This window comes from Hyperolius riggenbachi, chromosome 12, assembly GCF_040937935.1.
Source record: "Hyperolius riggenbachi isolate aHypRig1 chromosome 12, aHypRig1.pri, whole genome shotgun sequence".
NCBI lineage: Eukaryota > Metazoa > Chordata > Amphibia > Anura > Hyperoliidae > Hyperolius > Hyperolius riggenbachi.
The window spans coordinates 86,606,872-86,633,902 of NC_090657.1; the positions used below are offsets into that span (position 1 = coordinate 86,606,872).

At 45.8% G+C, this 27,031-nt stretch overlaps 2 protein-coding genes across 3 annotated transcripts in view; one reads left to right on the forward strand and one right to left on the reverse strand.

Moving 5' to 3' along the window:
- RETREG3 (reticulophagy regulator family member 3) overlaps positions 1–18,580 on the reverse strand; it is a 49,545-nt gene extending 30,965 nt beyond the window's left edge. The window contains exons 1-2 of one of the 2 annotated variants that reach the window (XM_068263081.1): positions 18,399–18,580; positions 18,000–18,293 (exon numbers count right to left, since the gene is read on the reverse strand). In XM_068263081.1, coding sequence (XP_068119182.1) covers positions 18,000–18,223 — 224 coding nt within the window. In that variant the 5' untranslated portion in view covers positions 18,224–18,293; positions 18,399–18,580. The remainder of the gene's footprint in view (positions 1–17,999; positions 18,294–18,398) is intronic. The other variant, XM_068263080.1, reaches the window with a different exon arrangement.
- The window catches only part of TUBG1 (tubulin gamma 1), a 48,267-nt gene continuing 39,255 nt past the window's right edge, over positions 18,020–27,031 (forward strand). Inside the window, exons 1-2 of the mRNA XM_068263082.1 lie at positions 18,020–19,005; positions 24,293–24,405. Coding sequence (XP_068119183.1) covers positions 18,957–19,005; positions 24,293–24,405 — 162 coding nt within the window. The 5' untranslated portion in view covers positions 18,020–18,956. The remainder of the gene's footprint in view (positions 19,006–24,292; positions 24,406–27,031) is intronic.

Sequence of the window (27,031 nt, forward strand, 5' to 3'; positions counted from 1 at the left end):
CGAATTACGCCGGTTTTATAGCAATTAGGCCATACAGCCTATGGCGGCGCCAGCTGTGCTGAAATCTCCGGCTCGGTTTTTACATGATTCGTCCTTTAAAGAGACTCTGAAGTCTCATGAAAATCATCTTTTTATTTATTTATTTATCTTTCAACATGCTAGCCCTACCTAAACCGCCACATCCCCACGGCTGTAATCTAACTAAATCCCCCCAAACTTCCCGGGGGGCAATCCGGGCAGCGCTTCCATGAGAGGCAGAGCTATGAGCCGCAGCTCTGCCTCTCAGCGCGTCTATCAGCCCAGATCGCAGCCTCTCCGCCGCCCCCCATCAGTCTTTCTTCATTGAGAGGGTAGGGGGAAAGGCGGAGATCCGCCGCTGATAGACTCGAATGGAGGCAGAGCTGCGGCTGAAAGCTCTGCCTCCAACAGCATCAAAATCCACGACCAAGAAAGTTGTGGATTTTGTGGGGGAGAGGGAGGGGGGAGTTAGGGGGGATTTAGTTAGATTACAGCCACAGGGATGCAGCGTTTTAGGTAGGGCTAGCAGGTTAAACACATTTTTTAAATAAAAAAAAAAAAAAAGTGTCCCTTTAAGTCTTGAAGGACTTTTCATTGCTCAGAAAGGTGAATAGGGTACTATGCCATTATGCACACAATTTTCATTAAAACAAACACCTTCCAGAGAAATTCCCTTTGGAATCTGTCACATGCTATAGGGGTCTCTTTACATAACAGTGTGAGTTTTTTTTCCCTCAGCTATCATCTGACCACACCCACTTCCTCTCCTCCTTCCTGTTAACTGGGGGAAGAAATGGGGGCAGAGTTAGATATGTACTCACAGATGGAATAGCATGTGCCCCCTCACAGCTCCCCTGACTACACGTGGGTGATGTTGGGACGCGGAGGAGTTTAAATCTGAACATAGACTGTAATTCTGTTAACCAAGCATCATCTGACTTAGGAACAGGAATAGTTTTGCATAGCCAACAAGCTAGGTGGTTAAAATGGCTTATGTCGATTGCACAGAATTGTGCATAGCAAATGATAATTTGCTCCACATAATGTGCATAAAAACACAAGCTTCAAATGAAGGCTGGTCCCCAATTGTCAAGGTGATCCTCTGGATGAAGTATTTTATTCAGTAAGCTGTAGCCTGTGAAGTTGATCTAGACAGCAGCACCCATTCACAATGGAGCGATTTGTGGGCCTTTCCCGCAAATTAGTTGATTGCTGGCACTTTAAAAAATGCTAATGTAAAGAATAAGGCAGTAATCTCATTGCCGCAATTGGCAATAAATGCAAACGCGGTGCATGCATCGCTTTTTCATGATTGCAATTGCAAAGTAAAAAAAAACAAACAAAAAAAAAAACGCTATGTGAGATCGCGCAAAAATGTACAGAGGAAAAAAAAATTTTTGCCGCCGCAAATCAATCCCCAGTGTTAATGGGCCCTTAGTCTGGAAACCAGGGCTGTGGAGTCGGTCCAAAAATCCACCGACTCCGACTCCTTAGTTTAAGATTCCACCGACTCCGACTCCTCTAATTTGCATATTACAATTTTGTTGATTAAAAGTATGTAACATGAAATTCGTCTCTTAACTGCCAACGCTTAGGAATTTTACAAGACAAATGAAGTGAGAAGGATAAAACTAGTCCTTGGTAAGAGTACTTGTAAAAGGTGCAACTGGAACAAAGAACATCTATCAAGTGTGGGTGCATGTAAGAATGTGAGGAGATTGTAAACAGACAACACCTCTGTGTTCAATGTGCACAGCATTCTCAGTGGATTCCCTGCAGCTCTGTGGGGAGTGCATATGTAGAGTATAGTACTACTGTGTAACAAAGTAAACCTGAGACAGATGAAATTAAAGTTTTATACATACCTGGGGCTTCCTCCAGCCGCCTTCAGGATAATCAGTCCCTCGTTGTCCTCCTCCACCACCTGGATCTTCTGCTATGAGTCCAGGTACTTGAGCCAGTCAAGCGTAGTGCGCATGCACACACTCCGCCGCCAGGAGCATACTACACCTGTGCAGCACTATTGCGCAGGTGCAGAATGTTCCTGGCTGTGGGAGTGGCATGCGGCCGGACAGCGCTGACTGGCTGAATTACCAGGACTCATAGCAGAAGATCTGGGTGGTGGAAGACAGTGAGGGACTGATTAGCCTGAAGGGGGCTGGAGGAAGCCCCAGGTATGTATAAAACTTTACTTTTCATCCGTCTCAGTTACCCTTTAATTTGTAATCCCCAATCCAAATTTTAATAACATATCAAATTATTTTATTTCATCAGCAAAGGGAGTGCATACATTTGCATAAATCAGCATCAATGCAGAATTATTTCCATCTCGTTGACCATCTCTATTAGTGACATAGCTACACATCAGGCTTTATTCTTACAGCATAGATGTTATTTAGTATATATAAGAGATTCCTGTGTACACATCATATATACAGTCACAATCTGACCTTAAAAATACGGGGACTGCTTTATTGAAGCAGCACAAGTAACTAATTTTGATTGGTTTATTTCATTTTTGTGGACTAAGCACAGCTATTACTGTATATATACATTATTTTTAATGACTATTATCTGAGAAATAGAACATTATCATATTTTCTATTTTAATTACAGTTACAAATTCATTAGGAGTCGGAGCATTTTTTCCCGACTCCAGGCACCCAAAATTGCCCGACTCCACGACTCCGACTCCACAGCCCTGCTGGAAACTGGCCTTATTCACATGAAAAAATAGCTAGGAGCACAGCAATAGCCATAGTGATTGCTATACGACACAGGAGGATGCAGGTCTCCAGTCTGTACCTACCCTGCCATTTTGTATTTAGTTAGTAACCACCAGGAACTTGTACTTCACCTGCTGTAGTATGAGGGCCGTACTTGCACAGTCTATTCTATTGAGCTGAACTCCCCATCAGATAAAAAAATCTTTGCAAGATGCTGGACACAAAGATGCTGTACACATGCAACAGTTCAGTATCTGCAAAAAGATCAGTTCCTGCAAAATGCATTCATAGTCTATATCTGCAGATCTCATACACACCTTGTTTAACCACCCTGGCGTTCTATTAAGATCGCCAGGGCAGCTGCGGGAGGGTTTTTTTTAAATAAAAAAAAAACTATTTCATGCAGCCAACTGAAAGTTGGCTGCATGAAAGCCCACTAGAGGGTGCTCCGGAGGCGTTCTTGCCTCCGGCACCAGCCGCCATAGCGACGAGCGGAGTGACGTCATGGACGTCAGCCGACGTCCTGACGTCAGCCGCCTCCGATCCAGCCCTTAGCGCTGGCCGGAACTTTTTGTTCCAGCTACGCTGGGCTCAGGCGGCTGGGGGGACCCTCTTTCGCCACTGCTCGCGGCGGATCGCCGCAGAGCGGCGGCGATCAGGCAGCACACGCGGCTGGCAAAGTGCCGGCTGCGTGTGCTGCACTTTATTTGATGAAAATCGGCCCAGCAGGGCCTGAGCGGCAGCCTCCGGCGGTGATGGACGAGCTGAGCTCGTCCATACCGCCAGGCTGGTTAATGGACAATCATCTGCAGATCATTGTCTTTGAATCTGCAGATGATTGTCTGATCTGCAGATGAAGGTCTGTTAACCCTCCTGGCGGTCTATTAAATTCCGCCAGGAGGCAGCGCAGCAGTCTTTTTTTTTTTTTAAATCATATAGCGAGCCCAGGGCTCGCTACATGATAGCCGCTGTGCAGCGGCATCCCCCCCGCCCGCTTCAATCGCCTTCGGCGATCTCCGATCAGGAAATCCCGTTCAAAGAACGGGATTTCCTGGAGGGCTTCCCCCGTCGCCATGGCGACGGGGCAGGATGACGTCGCCGACGTCATTGGGAGTCCCGATCCACCCCTCAGAGCTGCCTGGCACTGATTGGCCAGGCAGCGCACAGGGTCTGGGGGGAGGGGGGGCAGCGCAGCCGATAGCGGCGATCGAGCTCGGGGCGGCGGCGATCGGTGTGCTCACGCAGCTAGCAAAGTGCTAGCTGCGTGCAGCAAAAAAAATAAAAAAATTATGCAAATCGGCCCAGCAGGGCCCGAGAAAACCTCCTGCGCGGCTTACCCCGAACGTAGGGGGGTTACCGCCAGGAAGCTTAAACAAGGTGTGTGAGATCTGCAGATATCCAGACTATGAATGCATTTTACAGGAACAGATCTTTTGCATGTGTACAGCATCTTTGTGTGCAGGATCTTGCAAAGATTTTTATCTGATGGGGAGTTCAGCTCAATAGACTAGATTGTGCAGGAATTTTATCTGATGTGTGACTTTTATCGGATGTGTGTACCCACCTTAAGTACTGCACCATCTCTTCCCAATAATTACTATTTCTAACAGCATATTTGGGACTGGAGACCCTGTCCAGAACAGATTTCCTGCAGGTTCTGGATCTGTAACGAGTGACTCATCTGTGCCTCCACATGCTTTACACACTGCATATTGTATGTGCGTGTACATGATCACATCCACTCACATCTATGGGGAGCTTGCCATTTCTCAAACATGCTACAGAGTTAGGGGCCCCAAGAAAATGTTGCAACAGGTCCATTGATTTATACCTATGCCTCAGTAGGTTAAGCAATAGCAGATTTCCCATTTTGAGTTCCCTGTTCATGTGCAAGTGTGTGCCAGATTCCCTACCAATAACACATTTAAATAGAAAGCAAAAACGGCTGCCAAGTATAGTCCTTATGGGAGTACTTATAATACAGTAAATGTAAAGAACAATTATTTAAGATAAAGCAGAAGTGTAAAATTAAAGAGCTTTATTGCATGCACTAAAAATTCATCATAAACATAGTATATAAAAAAACAAAAACAAAAAAAAAAACCTTCAAGGTCACATTTGTAGAAGCACACAGACAGCTGTGGTCACAAATAACATGAAAATAAAACCATCAACCATGCAGTGAGGAAAGTGTAAATATAAAACAGGAAAAAAAAGCATAACGAATAAAAGAAGTCAGAAAGTCCTAAGTCTCCATAATATAATCCTGATGGGTGTTTTGCACAGGGCTGTGGAGTCGGTACAAAAATCTTCCGACTCAGACTCCTCAGTTTATGAAACCACCGACTCCAGGTACTCAAAATTGCTCCAACTCCTCCACTCCGACTCCACAGCCCTGGTTTTGCAAGGTATTAGGCCTTGTTCACATCATAAAACGTTTTGCGTGCAATTTTTTTTTTTTTTTGCTTTTCCCACCGTGTTGCGATTTTTTTGTAAAGCTTTTTCACTTCCTGACTTCACACTTTCACCCAGAAATGAATAAATATAACTCATTTATTCATGAAAGTGCTGGGGAAATCGCAATACAAAAGGTACAGGCAGCGCTTTGGTGAACAGATCGGAATCGAACTGCTCATATGTGAACACTCTCATATGGAATTATTGGTAGTGTTCTCCTCAGGCCCAAGGTTGTTGAGCACCCAGCTATCATTGGATTGCCTCCTCATTCATCTTCTCTGCTGTAAGCAGAGTTGCACCAATCCTACATTCCCCCATCGCTCCCAAACCCGGCTACTTTTTCATGCCACCCGGCTGGGAAAAATTTCTGCGAAGAACATTGATTGCACAAGTGCTTTTAGGGCGATTTTAGAAAAATCGCCGGCGCTTAAAAAAAAACCTGAAAGTGCCCTTAGTGTGAACAAGCCCTTACAGCTTCCTCAGAGGCACCAAAGAAAGACAATGGGGCATATTTATCAAAACCAGTAAAAGGACAACTGAAGCAAAACTGGAGCAGATGGCTAGAGGAAGGATTATCACTGGTTACTTTGAGCAACTTCTCCAAGTTTGCATTTGTTTTGTTCAGTTTAGCTTTGATAAATCTGCATGTGTGCAATTCAGAGTAGCTGTTGATGTGCAGTTTATAACAAAGCAAAAGACTACTTGTAACTTGCCAACTGGCAACTATAAAACTCGCTGAAACAATAGCTATGCCAAACATTGGGTTAGGCATGTTTTATAATTTCACAGTAACACAAAGAAGAAAAAAAGTACATGACAATTATGAAAAACCATTTAGTTTCTGCAATATTCATGGCGGGACCTGCTCCACCCACAGCCTGCATCTTTCCTATAATGTCTCCACATCCTGGTGAGGCAAGGTCATTTAGTAAACCCTGTAGAGGTGACCTCCTATCCACTGGGCATCCCTAAGGAGGCTTGGCTTTGGCGAGGCACCCAATTGGTCTACCAAAGGACATCACCCCAATTCTGAAGGTTTGATTTACTTGAGAGGTTAAAAGCAACCCAAGGTGTGAGACCTATTGAAGCTGCCATATGTATTTCATTTTAATCGATACCAGTTGCCTGGCAGTCCTACTGATCTTTTTAGTAAGTAGGGTCGAAATCCCACACCTGGAACAAGAATGCAGCTAATCTTCTCAGATTTGTCATAGACATCTGATCTGCATGCTTGTTCAGGGTTGAAGGCTTAAAGTATTGGAGATGGAGGGTCAGCAGAACAGCCAGGCAATGTGCATTATCTATTAAACATGTCAACATCCAGATCCATATCATATGGTACGCAGCGTGACCAAGCGTCATCTGGACGTGAAACGTCCGTCGTCTGCCACCTTAGTGCCCACCACCCACCTCCTCACCAGATGACCATCTACACACTGGATACGTACGCTGGTTCTGGATGTTATTTAGCCTTATGAAGGTTGCTGCACTGTATGCGCTTTGTTTCACTGTACATGTACACTGTCTTTGCAAGAATAAATATTTGGACGGAAGGTGCACGCTCTGTGGATTCTGTTGCTAGTGCTTATTGAATTGCTCCTATGTATCAGCCGAGCACACGTCCTGTGACAGTTTGTACAGCTGCAGCCTCATGGTCACTGAATGTTTTGCCAGTGTGAACCTTGCTTAAGCTCACAAGATCTTTCTATGGGATGTGCCACACAGCCACAACCTTTTTTTCTGATGCATAAACATCCATATCCCTCTCACCTCAGGTTCCTTTTAAGGGGATTACGTACATAATGGCCGTGTGGAATTTAGGCGCAGGGAGAAGCCGAGAGACGGCTATCCCTTCATTAGGTAATCTATAGGAATATAACAAATATATTCCCCTACTGATTACCTATTTTTTTTTTGGGCCGTGTAATTCAGGGTCCAGCTATTGCCAGCACATGAATTGTATCGCAATTCCGTCTCTTTAGCCATAATTAACATTACACAGTCTATGGTTGCGTCCAAATCAGGCGCTGCGTGGCGCTGAGCGCGCGGGCACCGACACAAACTGACTTGGTTAAGCTGGTGTCAGAGTAGGTTCACACTTATTTTAAAAACTTATCCGTGGCTCAGTTTTTTGGCCCGGATCAAAAACGGAGCCACAGATACCAAGGTTAAAGATAGCAGCTCTTTTCACTCAAATTAAAAACGGATCAGCCTGCGTAGCAGCCAGGATGTAGGTGACAGTGGGCGGTGTCTCCCCCCTCACCTAGGTCCCCCGTCTCCACTCTCCCTCCACCTATTTGAGCAAAAAGTTGTTAAAAAGTAATGGAAGCAGTGAGTAGGGACGATTACCTTCTCTCCTACTTCCTCCGCTCGCCGCGCCACTTCCTACAATGCTGCCTCTGAAGTATAGAGAGCGGCATTGCAGGAAGTCAAGCAGCGAGCGGTGGAACGCAAGAAAGGAAGGTAAGCGTCCCCGCTCGCTGCCTACATTATATTTTAACAACAGTTTATGCAAATAGCTGGAGGGGGGGACGGGGTCCCCGCCGACCGCTGTCACCCCATCTTGTCTGCTTCCAGTTCAGTGCCCCCCCTTCCCCCGACATTTCCACGGACTGGAAATGTATGCTGTAATCATATTTAAAAAATTATAACGTATGGAAAAAAAAAACAAAAAAACAAACAAAGAACCAACAAACCGGATCTGATCCTAAACGGACAAGTGTGGACCTAGCCTGAGAAAGGGGGGGGAAAAAAAAAGCGCTACCATTGTGCACACAGCAGTCCACTTGACAGTAAAGCCCCATCTAAACGATAAGATTCTATGTGCGATTTGATTACGATTCTATTTACGATACGATTACACCAGACATGTCCGATTGGGATTCGATTTAATTCGATTCAATGCGATTGTAAAAATGCAGCGTAAGCCCAGCAGTGTGTACAGACCCTGTGTTTGTATGTAGTATATTATCCTGTGCCCACCTCCTGACATTGGCCCACTCGCCCCTTCTATCACCCCTTCCTCTGCTCTGGCCCCATCCCAGGAAAAGCTGGTCACTGACATTCAGAACATCAACTAATGTATACAAATACTAGAATAATTAGATCTGATTAATTTATTCGAACTATTGAACATCTTTTCTGTAAACAGCATTGGGGAAAAAATAAAAAAAAAAATAGCAGAATGCATTTTATTTGAAGACCTTCTGATAAAGATGCAGAAATATCAGCACAGTGACCTCTTTGCATGCCTAGATTTTTCCCACACAACACTGGATTATTAAAGATGGGGAATCCACAACCAACACTACAAGGGCATCTACTAGGAAACTCTTGGCATTGTGAGAGACAGAAAGCAGAATTATCCATGCAGTAACCAATTATAAAAGGTCACGCACAGTCAGACATTCATTACACAGTATAAAAGACCTGGGATGCATTCTGTTAGACTCGTTTAGGGCCTAAAGGAAACTTGTAATGGAGAGTGCTTTGGAGGCAGCCGCATTCATCCCCCCCCCCCAAAAAAAAGAGCTCTGTATCATAGCAACAGGGAACGCTGTGACCGAAATAGGGCCCCTGCAATAAAGGGGCCCACCTAATGCCCTCCAACTACTACGTTAGGGTAGCCAGACATCTAGATGATGGGAAGATTAGATCAAGTGACAAATCTCTCTCTAATCATATCCAATCAGGGAGAGATCTGTTGGCTGCCCATACACCACAGGCTAATTCCCGATCAATTTCATGCTGAAATCGATCCGGAATCGGCCTTGTGATGCAGCATCTGCCGCCTCCATGACCCAACACTGACCCCTAATGTTTAACCTTTTCGGGACCGGCCACCTACCCCCCCTTAAGAACCAGGCATTTTGCGCGGGAAGGTGGTGCGCGCGTTTGGGGGGGGGGGGGGGTCAGGCGGCCGGATCCCATCTGTGGCTGCCTGGATTTGTGTCCCCCCATGGTGGCCTGGGCCTCCCTTCTGCCAGCAGCCTTCACTCACCTTCCAGGCTCCAGCGATGAGCCGCACGGGACCCTCTTCTCCGGCCGGCATCTCCGTTCTGTCTGAAGATCAGTTCCGGGTCGCGGCTTGATGACGTCATCAAGCCGGGACCCGGCGCTGACGTCAGACGGAGCGGAGATGCCGGCCAGAGCGGAGGGGGGTGCCGATCGTCGCTGGAACGGCAGGGAGGTGAGTGGATCCTCTTCTTTTCCCCCCTGCCGCCGCAGCTGTCAAACTGATCACTACGATCCGACGGCGATCGTAGTGATCACGTGATCAGCAGCCATACGCGATGGCTGCTGATCACTCGGGGGAGATGTCGGCTGTCATATGACAGCTTAATCTCCCCCTCCGGGTGCGCACTATCGCGTCGGGAGCGGAAATTGCGGGCCGGCGTAGATCCTACGCCGCATCAGGCTAGAACAGCCACAAGTGCGGCGTAGGATCTCATTAACATGGTCCCGAAAAGGTTAATATGCCCCCTGGAGCCAAGTGCATGCTATACATTACCTGTCCATGGCCTCCGCTTGCTCCAGGCTCCCTCCATTGTCCATACACCTGCACCCCACGTGGTTGCCTAGTAAGGGAGCATGTGTGATGTCAGATGTGACATGTGCCCACGTCAATAGGGTACCACGTGGTGTGCATGTATGAGGAGCGGAGGGAACCCAGAGCAAGAGGAGGCCGTAGACAGGTAATGTATATCGGTTACACTGGGCACATTGAACATTGGGGGACAGCTCCAGGGGTTTCGTCGCTCATCCGGATATTGCTCGCTGTTACCACGGCCCACCTGATCGAGCAAGTCCGCCCTACATCTTGCATTAATGCGACCAATTTCGGCCCAAAATTGGTCGCATTGTCGGTCGAGCATGCACTTAACGGCACTGATTTTCCTCCGATTCCAATTATAATAAAAATAATAATCGTCCGCCAAGTCACCTGATGTATGGCCAACTTTAGCTTTTCCTTGGAGTCATGCTGTTAACAATCACTTCTGTATAGCGGTTATCACTAACAAACGGTTTCCCTCCCACACATAAAAGGGAACCAGAGGTGAGAAGGATATGGAGGCTGCCAGATTCATTTCCTTGAAAACAATACCAGTTGCCTGGCAGCCCTGTTGATCTTTTGGCAAAAGAAGTGTCTGAATCAAAACCCTGAAACAAGCATATAGCTAATCCAATCAGCTGAGTCAGAGTGCCTGATCTGCTGCATGCTTGTTCAGGGTCTAAGGTTAAAAGTATTAGAGACACAGGATGAGGAGGACTGCCAGGCAACTGATATTTAATAGGAAATAAATAAAGCAGCCTCCATATCCCTCACCTCTTAAATCCTCTGACACTGTGGCTGCAATTGGCTGGGTCCCGATTGTTAAGGGAGATGTGGTATCAAGTAATGCTAAGGCAGGGTTCACAACCTGGTAAAGGTCCGTACACATGATAGATTAAAGTTGCCACAAATAACCAGTGTTGCAAAAATGACATTACAATGGCAAAAATGAAACGACAAGTCTTTTAAACCATGTCAGCATACAACGATAATCCAAACCACTGTCAATTAAATACAGCATGCAGAGGCGACATATCACACAACATGCACACATGCTCTTGAACATTGTCATTGAGGGATGTTGTATACATCTGGCTGACTACCGGTACACATTATCTGCCTAACAGTCTTAGGGTGCTGCATTATATAAACCAGCTATTTCAGTTGCAACAATAACATCTAAAAGCAGCAGATGCATGAAGTGGTGTGTCAGCATTTGCCAACTAATCCATGTGTTTAATGTGAAATATGAGCCAGGGATCCCTGGGGCTTGCGTCCTTGGATCACAGAGCCAACAAGCTATTTTCCTTAGGAATCTGTAGCTTCCAGCATTCATAGTTTTTTTTTTAACTAAATTTGATCTTATTGTTGTAAATCTAAGGGCCCATTTCCACTAGAAGCTTGCAAATTCACATGCTATTTTTCGGAAAACGAAATGGCGTGCAAATGCAAATTTGCAAACTTACACGTCATTTTTTATATGCGAATTCACATGCCTAATTGCTGATTTTTTTAAATTTGTGTTTACGTTTCTATTGACAAAAAAAAAAAAAAAAAAAAAAAAGAAGAAGAAAAAAAGAAAAGGGGAACACAAAAGCTCAGGCGGCATCCAGTAACTCATAGCGTTGCTGTCCAGATTATTCCAGGATGCAAATTTTAATGGAAACAGGTCCATTGAAATGCATTGTGTGCAGACACCTGGTAAGTATAAAAAAAAAGTTTTATTTTTTTAAAAAGTGAATCACTAATTGGAAGCGCTGTACTGTACTAAGCATCAGGTAATTGCGAGCACAATCGCACTAGGAATCGCTGCGACAACGTTAAAGCGATGTAGCGATTCCTAGTGTGTTCCAGGCCTTGTAAGGAGAATACAATCATCAAGATGCAATTAAGATTAAATTACTATTTCTAGTAAACACTAGAAGGTCAGATACAAAAAAATAAATAAATAATCCACGCCTGCTTAACCTAGACTAGAGAGTCATCCTCCAAAACAGAGGAAATGTGTAAATAGAGTCTGGTGACTTACTGGAAATCAATAAAAATGTATTGTTTTGCAATGAAAAGAAACTGTTGTTGCTAGTAAATGGCACTTTTTTACAAGTAGCAGGTAAGAATAAAATAGTTTTAGCAAAAACAGAGAAAACATTAAAACTACCCAATCTCAATGCTGCTATCACACATTAACATGTGAACTTGTTGACTTCTTTTTAAGCAATGTGAAGGCCTCACCATAAAAGTTAGTAGATGTCACAAATCAGTGAATTCATAATCCTCTTCTAGTGTGTAAAATACTGTAATCATACAGCTCTAATTGCTTTTTAATACCCAATAACTGAAAGTCAGCTTGTGAATAACTCACATAAAGCCATTTGTGCTGTGAGTCATTGCATCCAATGATAAGTACAACAATATGTCTATTCCTACAAAGTAATATACACAGTATATAATCACCACCTTTGCAAAAAAAAAAACAAAAAACACAACAACAACAAAAAAACTGAATATTGTTAGTCATATTTTTAAAGGACAAGCAAAGCAAATAAAATACATCTATCTTTACTAGGGATGGCCCAGCCTAGGATAACTCATGGAGAAGCATGTGATCAGTTTGATCAGCTGATAGATTTGTAAGGCTCTGATTTGCTGATCATGATCATGAGTTGAACCAGGAAGTCCTCACAGCAAATCAGAGGCTTACAAGTAGGGATGCTCAAATACAAATTCGGATGAAATCCGAATAGGTGTTATTCGGATTTCATCCGGTTAATTAAAATCACCTGTGCGGGTGGGGATGGGGGGGTTTAATCTTACCCATCAGGTGTCTTCTTAAGTCCGTCCCTCGGCGCCTCCCACGATGTGGTCCAAGCGGCGGTCACGTGATTACAAACAATTCCTCCTTCCGGGTTGAAGGAGGAAGTGTTTGTAGCCACGTGACACACGTGGACCGCATCGTGAGCGGCGCCAAGGGACAGACCTAAGAAGACACCTGATGGGTAAGATTAAACCCCCCACCCCCACCGGTGATTTTAATTAACTGGATGAAATCCAAACAACACCTATTCGGATTTCATTCGAATTCGTATTTGAGCATCCCTACTTACAAATCTACCAGTTGATCAGACTGGTCACATGCTTCTCCATAAGTTCTCCTAGGCTGGGCCATCCCTAATCTTTACTCACCTGGGCTTCTTCCAGCCCCTACAAATCACAGGTGTCCCTCACCGCAGTTCCGGTCTTCTTCCATCTTCTGCTGGCAGCCTCTGCAGATAGCCAACGCCCTGATGGGTCAGAGTCTTCTACGCATGTGTCTGCGTCACTGGGAGCGTACTGGGCCTATAAAGTAGTACTGTGCAGGCACAGTATGCTCCCGGGGCTTTGGAGTGTTGAATCGTGACGCACATTGTGCCACGTGGGTTGAGGTCGGCGATCTTCAGAGGTTAGCCAGGAGAAGACCGGAGCTGTGGCTAGGGACACACGTGACTTGTAGCGGCTGGAAGAAGCCCCAGGTAAGTAAAGATAGATCTATTTAATTTGCCTCACTTGTCCTTTAAGAAGTAACCCTGTTGGGAAAACAGCAAAAAAAATTCAAAGTGTCAGAGTAGCCCAACACCGCGCTGTACTAGATCCGGCGACGTGCAGACATTGGTGAGCCCAAATGCACCGACATAATGTTTAGATAACTTGGCGCAGTGGAGGAGTACGGGGCTGGTGGTGATCAAAGTGTCGGACTAAAGTTGCTGATTTAAGTGTTAGGTTATATCCAACATTTTAGCTAAAGGGGATGACACCAACGTCTGACATAGTCTAACACCTGATGGGTCCTGCGACATCCCCATGATGACAGTCGTTAGCGACACCTCTTCCTGATGGCAGGTATGCACGATGTCACATGTCGGGAGCGAATGAGACTTCAATCGTGGTACTTTGCACGGGAGTAGTCGAGGATCACAGCACTTCCGTCGCACCGCAGCTACAGTGGCCAGTCTCATAGAGCCTAATGGCCACTGCAACGTAGGAGAAGTGGGGCAAAGTACCACAACGTAACACAACAGTGTGAAAGGAGCCTAAACTTTGTTAAGAATTATTCTCTCCTGTATACTTTTAAAGAAGATTAATGTACCACTCAACACCTCCTTCCTCCAATACTTATCTACCTATGAGCTTATTGACTGGTATCAACTGCCCATCATCAGGCCCTATTCCACAGCAAACAATGGGAATGGAGTACCAGCATTTAGACCCCTAGTGCCTTGACTCACAGAATGTAACAAGGAGCATTAAAGGACAGCTGTAATGAGATGGACATGGAGGCTGCCATATTGATTTCCTTTTAAACAATGCCAGTTGCCTTGAAGCCCTGCTGAGCAATTTGCCAGCAGAAGTGTGAATCACACCAAGAACAAGCATGCAGCTAATCTTGTCAGATATGACAATAATGTCATAAACACCTGATCTGCTGCATGCTTACTCAGGGACTATGGCTAAAAAGTAATAGAGGCAGAGGATCAGCAGAATAGCCAGGCAATTGGTATTTCTTAGAACAAAATAAATATGGCAGCCTCCATATCCCTCTCACTTCAGTTGCCCTTTAAAGGGAACCTAAACTGAGAAGGATGTGGATTTTTCCCTATAAAATAATACCAGTTGCATGACTCTCCTGCTGATCCTGTGTCTCAAATGCTTTTAGCCACAGCCCCTGAACAAGCATGCAGATCAGGTGCTCTGACTGAAGTCAGACTGGATTAGCTGCATGCTTGTTTCAGGTGTGTGATTCATCCACTGCTGTAGTCAAAGAAATCATCAGGACTGCCAAGTAACTGGTGTTGATTAAAAGGAAACATCCATATCCCTCTCAGTTTGGGTTCCCTTTAAGTGATGAAATTGGTTCCGTTTGCTCTTTAAAGCATTGCTGAATCTTTGTCTACATAATGTGAATGTGTAAAATAGATGCAGAGCATTTACACTAAACCATGTAGATAGCAGAAATAAAACTACGATAGAGATGTACAGGAAATATTGCATTATTTCAATGTGAAGCAACAAAGGCACAAAAAGAGAACTTATGAGAAATCTGAAGCTTAGTTTATGCGAAATGGCTCAGCAAAAGCAAGCAAGAAGGATAACTTGGGAAAATGTATTTTATGTAATACATTATATACATAGATGATGTATATGTTACGGCCAGAACCCAATGTCTGGCCACAGTATAAGGCGCCCACCGGGAATCCGGAAATCTTAATTAATTTCTGATATTGGCCGCAGTGAGACGGCCACTTCTAGTTTTGCCCGGCCAGAACCCGAAGTGGCCAGACTTTAGGTTCTGGCCGTAACATATACATAGATAGAAGGCAGTGTTGTGGCTCTTGTTGTCAGGCTAGAGTGAGAGAGGGTTCAAACTTAAGGTGGCCATACGGCAGGCGACTTGGCAACTGAACGACCATCCGATTTGATTATTCAATTATTAAGTAGGATTGTAACAAACAAATGGAGAAGTTATCTGGTATAACAGAATATACACCTAGGTATATGATATAGAACAATACCATAGCCAACAAAAGGCTAAAAAAGTGAAATAAGACTATCATGCCGCTTTTACACAGAGGGCTGAATGCGGTAAATTCAATGACTGTCAGTTGCTCCCATGATGCTTGCCAATGCTCGGCATGGGCAGTAGAGAGGCAGTCACTGTATTATGGCCATGCTCAGACCCGACATGTTGCAACCGTGTAACACCAAACCATTGTGCTCTATCAATAACAGACGTCCAGTGAATATCTCCAATACCATAGAATTAGATATTCGTTTGCTGTTATTTTCCCTTATGCCATATTATATATTTTTATTGATCTCATGGTTACCATTGGTTTTTGCCTGATATTTATTATATGTGTGTGTACATGTAGTATTGATGGAGTTCTTAAGCACTAAGTGCACTTACATTTGATAATTTCTAGGCACATTAATCGGCCTGAGGAAGTGGGCTAGTACCCACGAAACGCGTTGCCAGTGCATATAATAAAATTGCTATTTCTTATCGAATTGTCTTCATTGAGGTAAACCACCTTGTTTTTTTCCTTTTTTTTTTTTACTCAGTTTTACCACACCCTGGGCACCTATTCCCCCCTGTGCAGCCGTGTAACCGCACTCCATGTCAAACGCCAGCCCGTGTGAGGATCCAAATGGCCCGACTAGCCAATTCAGTTGTGCATTTAAAAGAGGCCTCAGGGGAATATAGTGCTCCTTATACAAGCCACAATTCCATCTAATCATCTGTTTCTGTTTAGGAATATTTATATCACAGCTTGTGGTTTCATATACTGAGGTGGTGGGTGATATTTATACTGACCACACAGTCCTGTCCAAGCTACACAGCAAGTCATGACCTACATCTATGGCACGGTCAGGGCACTGGGGGGAGTGCAGAACTTCCAGAGCTAGGCAGAGAACGCCAGCCCTGCATTCCTCTGTCAAGTCCCACCCGGCTACATTTTCTGGGGAGAACACTGCCATGGATGCACATAAAGGAAGGGTTGTCATCTAGCTCCACTCCCCAGATTCCCCAGTGGCCACTGGTAAGATGAATTCACCGCCTGTCAGCTGTTCCCATTCACCGCTTGCGCGCACTCTGCATGAGTGGTGGAAAGGCAGCTTCCCCATGCAGCTGAACACAGTGGTCGGCATCCTCAATGATTCGAGACATGAGACTTTATTGGCTGCCGGGTAACACCACTGCGTTTCAAATGTAACACGTGTGTTACCACATGCTATCAATCAGCTGCATGCAACTGCAGCTGAAAGGCGCTCATGGCCAGTTGCCAGGCCAACCTGCCTGATAAGCAAGCAGTTCAGCTGCCCGTGGATAAAAGTGGTTACATCTCTGAAGTGCACTTGATTGAAGTATACCTGAGCTGAAGCATGGGTACAAAGTCACATACCTAAGAAGAGGGAAGCCTCTGGATCCTAAGGAAGCCCCTCCGCTCCCAGCCCTCCAAAGATTACCGGCAAGGGCTTGTCTGTAATCTGACCGGGGCTGCTCTCCTCTTCAGACCCGAGTGAAGTCGTACTGCACAGCAAATCAAAGCCACTCCATGCTACTGCACAGGCGTGGCTGCAGCATGGCTGCGCTCTTGCCAGAAGAGGAGCTCAGCCCCAATCAGCTAGAGGGTCAGAAAGCAGCAATGAGTGACCAGAGGACTCTGTGGGAAGCCTGATTAGGAACCAAAGGACTATGCAGGACAGGACAGCTGCAGGGGGCCGATAGCAGCCCTTGGTAAGTGTCAGTTTTTGTTTTTAAAATACCCTACAGAACCCCTTTAAGCGCTGCATTGGGGCCAATGAGAAAACGTAACTTTTTTTACACCAGTGTATAGAATAAGCCCCTTTGGGGGTGGGGGTCTGTGGGTGATGTGAAGAAACGGAGCAGAAGTAGTGGAACAGAAACGCATCCGATCGACCGGTGATCAGATCCGGTTACCACTGCAAGTGTGAACCGGGTCTAACACTGCTACTGCATGCACTCTAGTGTCTGCAGCTGAAGCCCTTTCAATCCTTTACTTCAGTAGTCCCCAAACTAAGGCCCGTGATCCGAATGTGGCCCCCTGAGGCTTTTTTACCGGCCCCTCATGCACAAAATGTATTACAGATGCGGTCAGCTACATTGTTAATTATTGGTGTTCTGCATACAGAATGAAGCCACAAAGCAGTAATTCGCTGATTTTCAATCAAATTCCAACATCAGGTGACACTGTTGCCCAATTGGCCTGCAGGTTGTCAATTGGGTATGCTTCACTGTCTAGTGCACAAAGACTTCTACATCATTTTATGTATAATTAGATTGTGAGCCCCTCTGAGGGACAGTTAGCGACAAAACAATATACTCTGTACAGCGCTGCGTAATATGCCGGCGCTATATAAATACTTAAATAAATACTCGGACCCCCTAGCAGTCTAAAGTATGTTGACCCGGCCCTCAACTCAAAACGAAATGTTTGGGGACCCCTGCTTTACTTCATAGGTCCAACAGAGAGAAGGGAGCCAGTGAAGCTTTGGAAGACAAGAAGTGAACAGCTGAACCTGCATCTCCCTTGCTGTGGATAGGCTTTGCTATAGGAGACACAGACACATGTGGAATGGTATCCCTTGGTGCTGTGGATTAATGGCTGTGCAGAATGGAAGAACTGGGAGTAAAATGATGTCATGTATCCCTAGCTGTCACGTGTCTAGTCCCCCCACAAAGCTCTCACCAGAAGGCAGCGTTGAGGCCGAGGTGCAGCAGGGCGCTGTGCCGGGGTTTCTCCCACAGCAGCACAGCCTGCAGATAGGTGATGAGCGGCTCGGAGCTCCCCAGCCTCTCCAGCAGCGCTTCCTGCACGGCTCGCACATGCTCCTCCCTCTCCCGGGTGGCCGGGCTCCTCCGGGCTCTCCTCAGCCCCGAGTTCTCGTCCTCCTCCTCCGCTCTCTGCGCCATCTTGAAATCGCTTAGCTCTGCTCTCCTGAACTCACCAAGATGTCAACATTGACGTCACTACTCCTCGGCTCTGACGTCAGAAAAATGAAATAAGGAATTATTCAAACCCCTATTCAGAACACACAGCCTAATACACAATACGTTCTACAACAAGACTCCAGTGATTTCAGCTTACCAGCAATAGCTGTAGCTCAGCCAGAGACTAACCTCCCTTTCCAACACCAGCCGGAGGCAGCAGCGCCCATGCGCACAGCTGTCACACGGCAAGGCGGTGTAATAACAGTCTGTGCTCCTCTGATAGCGCTACCGCGCATGCGTCGGAGCAGCTCAGCCAGAAACCAGCCTCCCTCTCCCACACAAGCTGCAGAGAGCAGCGCGCATGCTTACAGCTGTCGCACAGCACGAGGGTGTAATAACATTCTGTGCTTCCCCTCTGATAATGCTACAGCGCCCCCTTCCTCACGGCCCCAGACCCTGCCATTTATTTCCTTTGCAACATTCGAGTGACAGCATCCTACAGGCGTCCAATCAAATGGAGGGGAGTGCCTGTACTTAGGTCTGTGCTGGGGAAAAAAAAGTTCCGTAAGCTGACGTCAGCAGCGCGGGTGGCCAGTCACATTCAGGGCTGGTAGCTGTAGTTCTTGCCGCTTTGTTGTTGCGTGCGGTGACGTAGGGCCGCAGTTGGAGCAGCGGAGCGCGGGCGGCCAGGCGGGACAGGGGAGCATTTTGCAGCATGCCTCGGGAGATCATCACCCTGCAGCTCGGCCAGTGTGGAAACCAAAGTCAGTATCTTCATTATTGTTCCATTTATGTAGATCTATTAAAATGTGTATGCATCACTTCAGGTGGTGCATACACTTGAAGTGCTGTCTTTTAAGGGTTTGACACCAGACATGGTTTTAGGATTCAAAGTCAGTTGTCCATGAAGCCAAAAATATGGAGGTGCCTTGTAATTGGTTTTTTTTTTTCATTCATTTGTAGAATAGCTGGTTGTATAGATTTCTTACCCAGAACGCATACAGATCTCACTGTATGCATGACAAAATAATGTCTGCATGTATGATAATAGTCTAAAGGCTTATTTACCCGAGGAAGTAGCTTCAGGCCACGAAATGCTTTATTTTTGTCTTTTATTAATAAAACTGTCTAGACTTTAAATGTCATCATTGGTAAGCAAATAGTTCCCTTCCTTTGCTGCCTAAATTTGCATCGGTACTAGTGTGCTCTCGACCAGCGGCTGTTCTGTACTTCCCCTGCTCAAAAATCTAGTATTAAGGTCCATACCAACCAGATTTCATTTGTCAAATTGACAGCTGAATGAATGTTCCAACTGATGCACACACACGTACACGTGTTTTTGGTCAAGGGCCCGGTCAACATGCTGCTGGGGGTCCGGAATGTACATAAAATGATGATGAAAAACTTTACATTGAATCTAGGTTTCGATTTCCCAATCTTGCCCGAAGGAGAACTCCCAGCAGCAGCCATTCAGTCATGCGGCGCCCGAAGAACGTCTTTGTGCACCAGACAGTGAAGAATACCCAGGTGACAACCTCAGTCCAGTCAGACAGCAGTGTCACCTGATGCAGAATTGGAAGCCAGTGAATGACTGCTCACTGGCTTCTACAGTATGTGGATAGGTGATACCAGCACTGCTATTCTATATGCGAGCCGCCAATATTTAAAGGTCCAGTTGGCCGCATCTATAAGTTATACATTTTGTGTTTGGGGGGCCAGTAAAAATGCCAATGGAGGCCACATTCGGCCCGTGGTTCTTAGTTTGAGGACCACTGGTGTAGTGTATGTAGTGTAGTCTAGGTCCAATGTTTAGGGGGAAGCTAGTTAACTTATCTGTATCTTTTTGGGATGTGAGCGGAAACCAGAATGTCTTGAGGAAACCCATGCAGACACAAAGAGAACCTTCAAACTCCTTGCAGATGTTCACCTGGCTGCGATTCAAGCTGGGGACCCAGCGCTGCAAGGCGAGATCGTTAACCACAACAATGCCACCATGCTGCCCATGATCAATTTTAAATTCTAGTAAAAAAAAATCAACGTTAAATTCTAGATCAGGTGTGCCCAGTTGCATTGATCGCAGTCTACCAGTAGATCGCGTCAGATTATGAAAGTAGTAAAGTGCAGCTCTGGCCAGTTGCAGCGCAAGAACAAATGTGGGGCAGCGAATAAGGGTGTCTGTGGCCCCTCCAGCAGTTCCCGTGGGCTCGGGAGTTGAAGGAGCTACTGTTGTGTTGCAGCCACACCAGCTCAAAGCAACCGAACCACCTCCTCCTCCTCATTAGATGCTACCTCCTGGACCTGGAGGCAATACTTCCTCCTTGTGCCCCTGATCCCCTTCATGGGAACAATCCCTACATCTGGGGGCCATTGCTACTAGCAGCTGCTCTACAGGCACATTTATCCGGGTCCAGCTAGTGAACCAGGTAATGGCTCTATACAGCTTCATCCCACTACTGCCTCTGCACTCTGGGGTGACAGGGAATTGTCATTGAGCATAGTGTGACAGCATGTAGTGTAGGTGGTTGTCACACTTTGACAGGGGGCTGTGCATGCTTCAAGAGGTCCACCATCATCCCTGTCCCCAAAAAGCATGGAGTCTCCGACCTGAACAATTACAGGCCTGTGGCCCTAACATCTGTTATCATGAAGACCCTTAAAAGAGTGGCCCTCTCTCTCCTGAAACTCTCCACCATGCCTCTTCTGGACCCCCTTCAGTTTGCGTACAGGGCCAACAGGTCCACGGATGATGCCATAAATATCTGCCTGGAGTACATCAGCGATCACCTGGACAGATCAGACTCGTATGCCAGAATCCTCCTCATGGACTTCAGTTTAGCTTTTAACACCATATGCCCACGCTTACTTCAGGAGGATCTGTCAGCACTGGTGGTCCACTCAACTCTACGCCTCTGGATTATGGACTTCCTAACCAACAGGTCGCAAATAGTCAAGCTGGGTGACATCTCCTCAAAACCAAGGACTACTAACACAGGCGCGCCGCAAGGCTGTGTCCTGTCGCCGATGCTGTTCTCCCTGTACACGAATGACTGTAGATCTACAGCAGACTCCGTCAAGGTCATCAAATTTGCTGATGACCCCACCATTGTCGGCCTTGTCACAAACAACGACGAGCAGGCCTGTCGCCAGCAGGTTGACAGAATATGTCACTGGTGCAAAGAGAACAGATTGGTCCTCAACACGGCCAAAACTGTAGAGATGATCATAGACTTTAGAAAGAATGCCCCCAAACCACTTCCAATCCACATTGACGGCACTGAGGTGGCAAGAGTTCCCTGTGTTCGCCTCTTGGGCACTACTATCTCCAATGACCTGAGCTGGAAAGCCAACACCAGCTCCACCCTGGTAAAAGCTCAGAAAAGGCTCTTCTTCCTCCGCCAGCTGAAGAAGTTCGGTATGGCCAAAGAGGTTCTGACAAGATTCTACACTGCCACCACTGAATCTGTCCTCTGCTCGTCTATTCTGGTCTGGTACGCTGGCTCCTCTGCCAGCGACAGATGCAAATTACAGAGGGTTATCAGAACCGCAGAGAAAATCATTGGGAAACCTCTCCCTCCACTCGACCTCCTCTACGTCACAAGACTGCGCTATAGAGCCCTGAGGATCACAAGCGATCCATCTCACCCAGGCCACCGCTACTTTAGCAGGCTTCCATCAGGCCGGAGGTTTCGGGTCATTGCCACCAAGACTGAAAGGCACAGGGACTCCTTCTTCCCCTCCGCTGTCAACCTCTTAAACTCCTCCTAAACTACAGCCACGTACCCCCACTCCACCAGGGTCCCCCTGAACTGTAACTGAATAGACCTGAAGCTGGGAAACTATACTGTAGCTACTATGTCACCACCTCTTTTGCTGTCTAGTGTACACGGTCTGTCTTGCTGTCCAGTGTCCACGGTCTGTTAGTGTTACTGTCTTATTGTGCTTTTTATCTATTGTCTTATTGTGCTATTATCCATTGTCTTGCTTTGCTTCTGAGTTTGTACGCGCCAAATCCAATTCCGGGCATGACCCAGTCATGCTTGGCGAAATAAATGATTCTGATTCTGGTACAGTAATTCTGTTTGGAGATAGGTGAGAAGGGAGTTCTGCCTAATTATGTGCGTTTATTTTGGGGGTGTGGTAGACCTCTAAAGCTCACTAGTTAGAAAAGTTTGGCACCCCTTGTTTTAGATCAGTGGTCCTCAAACTAAGGCCTGCGGGCCAATTGCGGCCCCCTGAGGCTTTTGTATAACTTATAGATGCAGCTCACTGCACCTTTAAATATTAGCGGCCCGCATATGGAATAGTAGTGCTGGTATCATTTGCTGGCTTCCAGTCCAATTCTGCATCAGGTGACACTGCTGTCCAATTGGACAGCAGGCTGTCACCTGAGTATGCTTCAATGTCTGGTGCACAAAGATGTTCTTGGGCGCTGCATGACTGAATGGCTGCTGCTGGGAGTTCTTCTCCGGGCGTGACTGGAAGGGAATCAATTCCTAGATTCAATGTAATGTTTTTCAACATCATTTTATGTATGTTCCAGCCCCCTAACAGTCAGTATGTTGACCTGGCCCTTGACCGAAAAAGTTTGAGGATCCCTGTTCTAGGTCATGTGGTCTCGCTTTCACGGGATTTCCTCAATCACAAAGTAAGGCCTTGTTCACCTCTGAAATCGCAATCGATGACGCCAGCGATTTGTGATTTTGTGCGCTATTTTTTTTTCCCTCCTCCTGGCACTCTGCTGTGCGCTACGATTTTTAATAAAACGCCTTTCTAAGCGCTTTTGCAGAATGGTTCGTTTTTTTTTTTTCACTTCCTGACGCAAGTCAGGAAGTGAATTCTTTGACCTGGAAAATAATAAATAAATAAATACAATGTATTTATTCTTAAAAGCGCTCGGGAAATCGCTATACAAAGAGCATTTTCAAGCGCTTTGCGATTTCCCTATACCTTCCATTGAGCAAAAACGCTCAGAAAATGGTACAGGCAGCGGGTTTGCTGAGCGGATCGGAAAAACGAATCGCTCAGATGAGAACACTCTCATAGGGAATCGTTGCACAAGATTTTTAGGGTGATTTTCAAAATCGCCGGTGCTTGAAAAAAGGGCAGAAACACCTTAGGTGTGAATGAGCCCTAAGGATGGGAACACACTAGAGTGTGTTTGGCAACATTTTGGGATCACCGGCAAATCCCAAAAAGGCTTTGCCAATGCAAGCGATTGAGGGGGAGCCAATTAGTGTGATTGCGATTAGGGGTAATCTAAATCGCAGTACATGCAGCATTTTAAGCGCGTTTGTACTTAGTGCAAAGTATATAAGTCCTGCACAAATCTCTTATCAAAGCAATTTACGCACGCCTGGGTGGGGGGGGGTTGAGCTATTGCAGTTTAAATAAAGCTTTAAATACTCACCCGGTGTCTTGATTTCCTCCTTCCGTCCGCAGCTCCGCCCCCTAAAGGAATAGGTCACGGCAAATGTTGGAAGCCAAACTCCAGGCACAGTTCTAAATGTGCTATGTGCAGTGTTCACCCCAGGCTTTTTTAGCCGGGTGCTGCACCCGGCTAATTTTGGTGAGCACTTGGCTGTCAATGGCTTGCCTCCTCATTTTCCTATTCACCAGTCCTGCATTCCCACATCACGCTCCACCCGACTACTTTTTCATGCCACCCAGCTGGAAAAAAATTGGGGGGAGAACACTGATGTGTTCTAAATGTGAGACTTTTGTTTTCCATAGTATTTTAGTAATAGGGCTTTTTGGTCCTTTGTAGCCCCTTACACACTCCTGGGAGTTCTGGTTCACCATGAGCTTGCTGGGCACTTTGTAACTCCAGATTTGATCACTCTGATCAAAATCTGCTGAGTAAATCAATACATTTAAGGGCACCTCTTGAGAGGGTGTACTGCAGCACCTGTCTCTGCAATGGTTTCACTGTAACATCCCCTCAGGCGTGCATTACAGATGTGTTGTGCAGTATACCATTGCTACATTTACTGCTCTTGACATGCAAGCTGTGATTATATGTGTATAATAATGCATTGTTTTGTTTCCTGATAGTTGGCTTTGAGTTCTGGAAACAGCTGTGCGCAGAACATGGTATCAGCCCGGAAGGAATTGTGGAAGAGTTTGCTACTGAAGGCACTGACAGGAAGGATGTCTTCTTCTATCAGGTGATGACAAAGTACATTCTGTGGATGGGAGCACAGATTTTCTTCAGTAACTGTTAACCATTCCAAGGTTAAAGCAGCAGTCCTGGATCTCTTTTACATTTTCTACATCCATAGGCAATGAGCACAGTGTGTGCTGCGTATGTAGTGCGGTGCTAGCTGCTAGTGGCTGGATAGTGGTTGAAGCCAGGCCTGGATTTACCTCACAGGAGCCTATAGGCACAGCTGTCCTTGCACCTTAGACTTTGCCCTCTATGAACCTACAAATCACCACCACACCCCAAGTGTGCTGGCTGACCCAGCTGTTACTTCTCCCTTACTTCCTTTGCCTTCCATAGGTAGCTACAGGAGTCCCTTAGTATTTGGTAACCAGAAGTACCCTCAAATTTAAGTAGCTATAGGCGCCCCCAAGTATTAGGTAGCAAGAGGAACCTCAGTATTAAGTAGCTAGTGGTGCCCCTGACTGAAGGGAGATCTCCTCAGTGGAATACCAAGACCTGGGTGAGTAACCTCTCATTCATTCTCTGCTTGGGACTGCGTAGGGAAGCACTAGTTGAGAGGAGTGAGCCGCCTTTCCATCCTCAGGCGCCTGTAGGCACATGCCTACAGTGCCTTTTGGTAAATCTGGCCCTGGTTAAAGCAGACCTGAACTCAGAACTTCCTCTCCGCTCTAAAGGATATGCAACAACATAATAACGTTTACAGAAAAAAATTGTATTTGTTACAGCTGATACAAATCCTGCAATAAATCTTCAGTGTTTCTACTTCCTGCTTTCATGGAAGCAGACAGATTAACATCCCGTTTTTGCCAATTACCTCTCTGCTGTGGCAGGCGGCTGACACAGATAAGGGATCAAATTACAACTTGTGCTTAGTCACAGATGAGGGGGAATTTGACAGGTTAAACTCTCTCTAAATACATACAGGGTGCATTTCTTTATGTTTTCAGTCCTACGCAAGAGTTCAGGTCTACTGTAAGCACTCTGCCTCTGACACAGAAGATCAGGGTTCGAATCCCGGCTCTTCCTGTTCAGTAAGCCAGCACCTATTCAGTAAGGAGTCATTGGGCAAGACTCTGAAACACTGCTACTGTCTACTGAGCACCCCCTAGTGGCTTCAGCTCAAGCGCTTTGAGTCCGCCAGGAGAAAAGTGCAATATAAATGTTGTCTTGTGCTGTTTAGCTATCACTACATGCAGAAAAATGACTGTGGCACAGGAGAGAGTGTAGCTGTGACATCTGTAATCTGTTGCTTCTAGTGCTGTTACATGTACAGTAGAATCCCTTTGTAGTAAACTCCAAGGGACCTGGACAAGTAGTTTACTATATCAGAATTGGTCATACATTGTATATTTATATAGATGCATTTGCTGTGACATGAGGACTGAGTTTACTATAACAACATTTTCAGGGCTTTGGAGTCGGTACAAAAATCATCCGACTCCTCAGTTTATGAAACTTCCAACACCGACTCCAGGTACCCAAAATGGGTCAGACTCTGACTCCAACTCTTTAGTCTAATACTTACCAGGGCTGTAGATTTGGTACAAAAATACTCCGACTCCGGCTTCTCATGATTATGAAACTTTCAACTCCAGGTACCCAAAAATGCTCTAAGGCCTAGTGCACACCAGAGCGGTTCTGCTGCGGTTTGCGATCCGCTTGCGGCTGTGGATCCTCTAGGGTAATGTATTTCAATGGGCTGGTGCACACCAAAGCGGGAGGCGTTTTGCAGAAACGCATACTCCCGGGCTGCTGCAGATTTTGGATTGCGGAGGCGTTTCTGCCTCAATGTTAAGTATAGGAAAAACGCAAACCGCTCTGAAAAACGGCACTTCAGAGCGGTTTGCCAGGCGCTTTTTGTTACAGTAGCCGTTCAGTAACAGCTTTACTGTAACAATACATGAAATCTACTTCACCAAAAACTCTTCACAAAACGCTAGCTGAAACTCTACAGAAAAAGAAAAAGTGTTTCAAAATCTGCTAGCGGTTTTTGGTGTGCACTAGGCCTAACTCGGACTCCACAGCCCTGAAGACTTTACTGTCGCTGCTAATAACCGTAATAACTCTAGAAGGAACTAGTCATTGTACAGACAGTTGGTGACACTGTATGCTTGTTAGTTTGATGCAGAAAAAGACAGCGCTATATAAACCTAAAATAAATTGCAGAAAAGCCAGAATTATTAGCATCTTAATTATTAGCAATTATTAGCGGAATTGTCACCATAAAAATCAAATTTCAAAAGCAACCGGTCTGAGTGTATTAAGTGATAAAGATGCTAACCCTGCATTCAAAGCTTTTTCTTCCGTTATGGTTTGGAGTTATCACATACCTTGGGAGCACTGGCCCTTTAATTGCCATTGCCATCGCTTGGCAAAACAGTTGCATGCTGGGGGATCTTTTTTTATTTATAATATTCTTCCTCTTTCCTTTATTTTTCCCCTCCTAATGACATAAGACAGTGCACTTCCTATTATAGACCTCAGAGGGAGTGTATGAAGACTCTGGGAGGAGGGTGGGTAATGAATACACAATTAGCAAGAGGAGAAAAAAAGAGTGAGGGAGGAAATGTCAGGATTAGCTTCATTCAAAGGTAACAAAGATATAAACTTTTTAGAATAGGATTCTC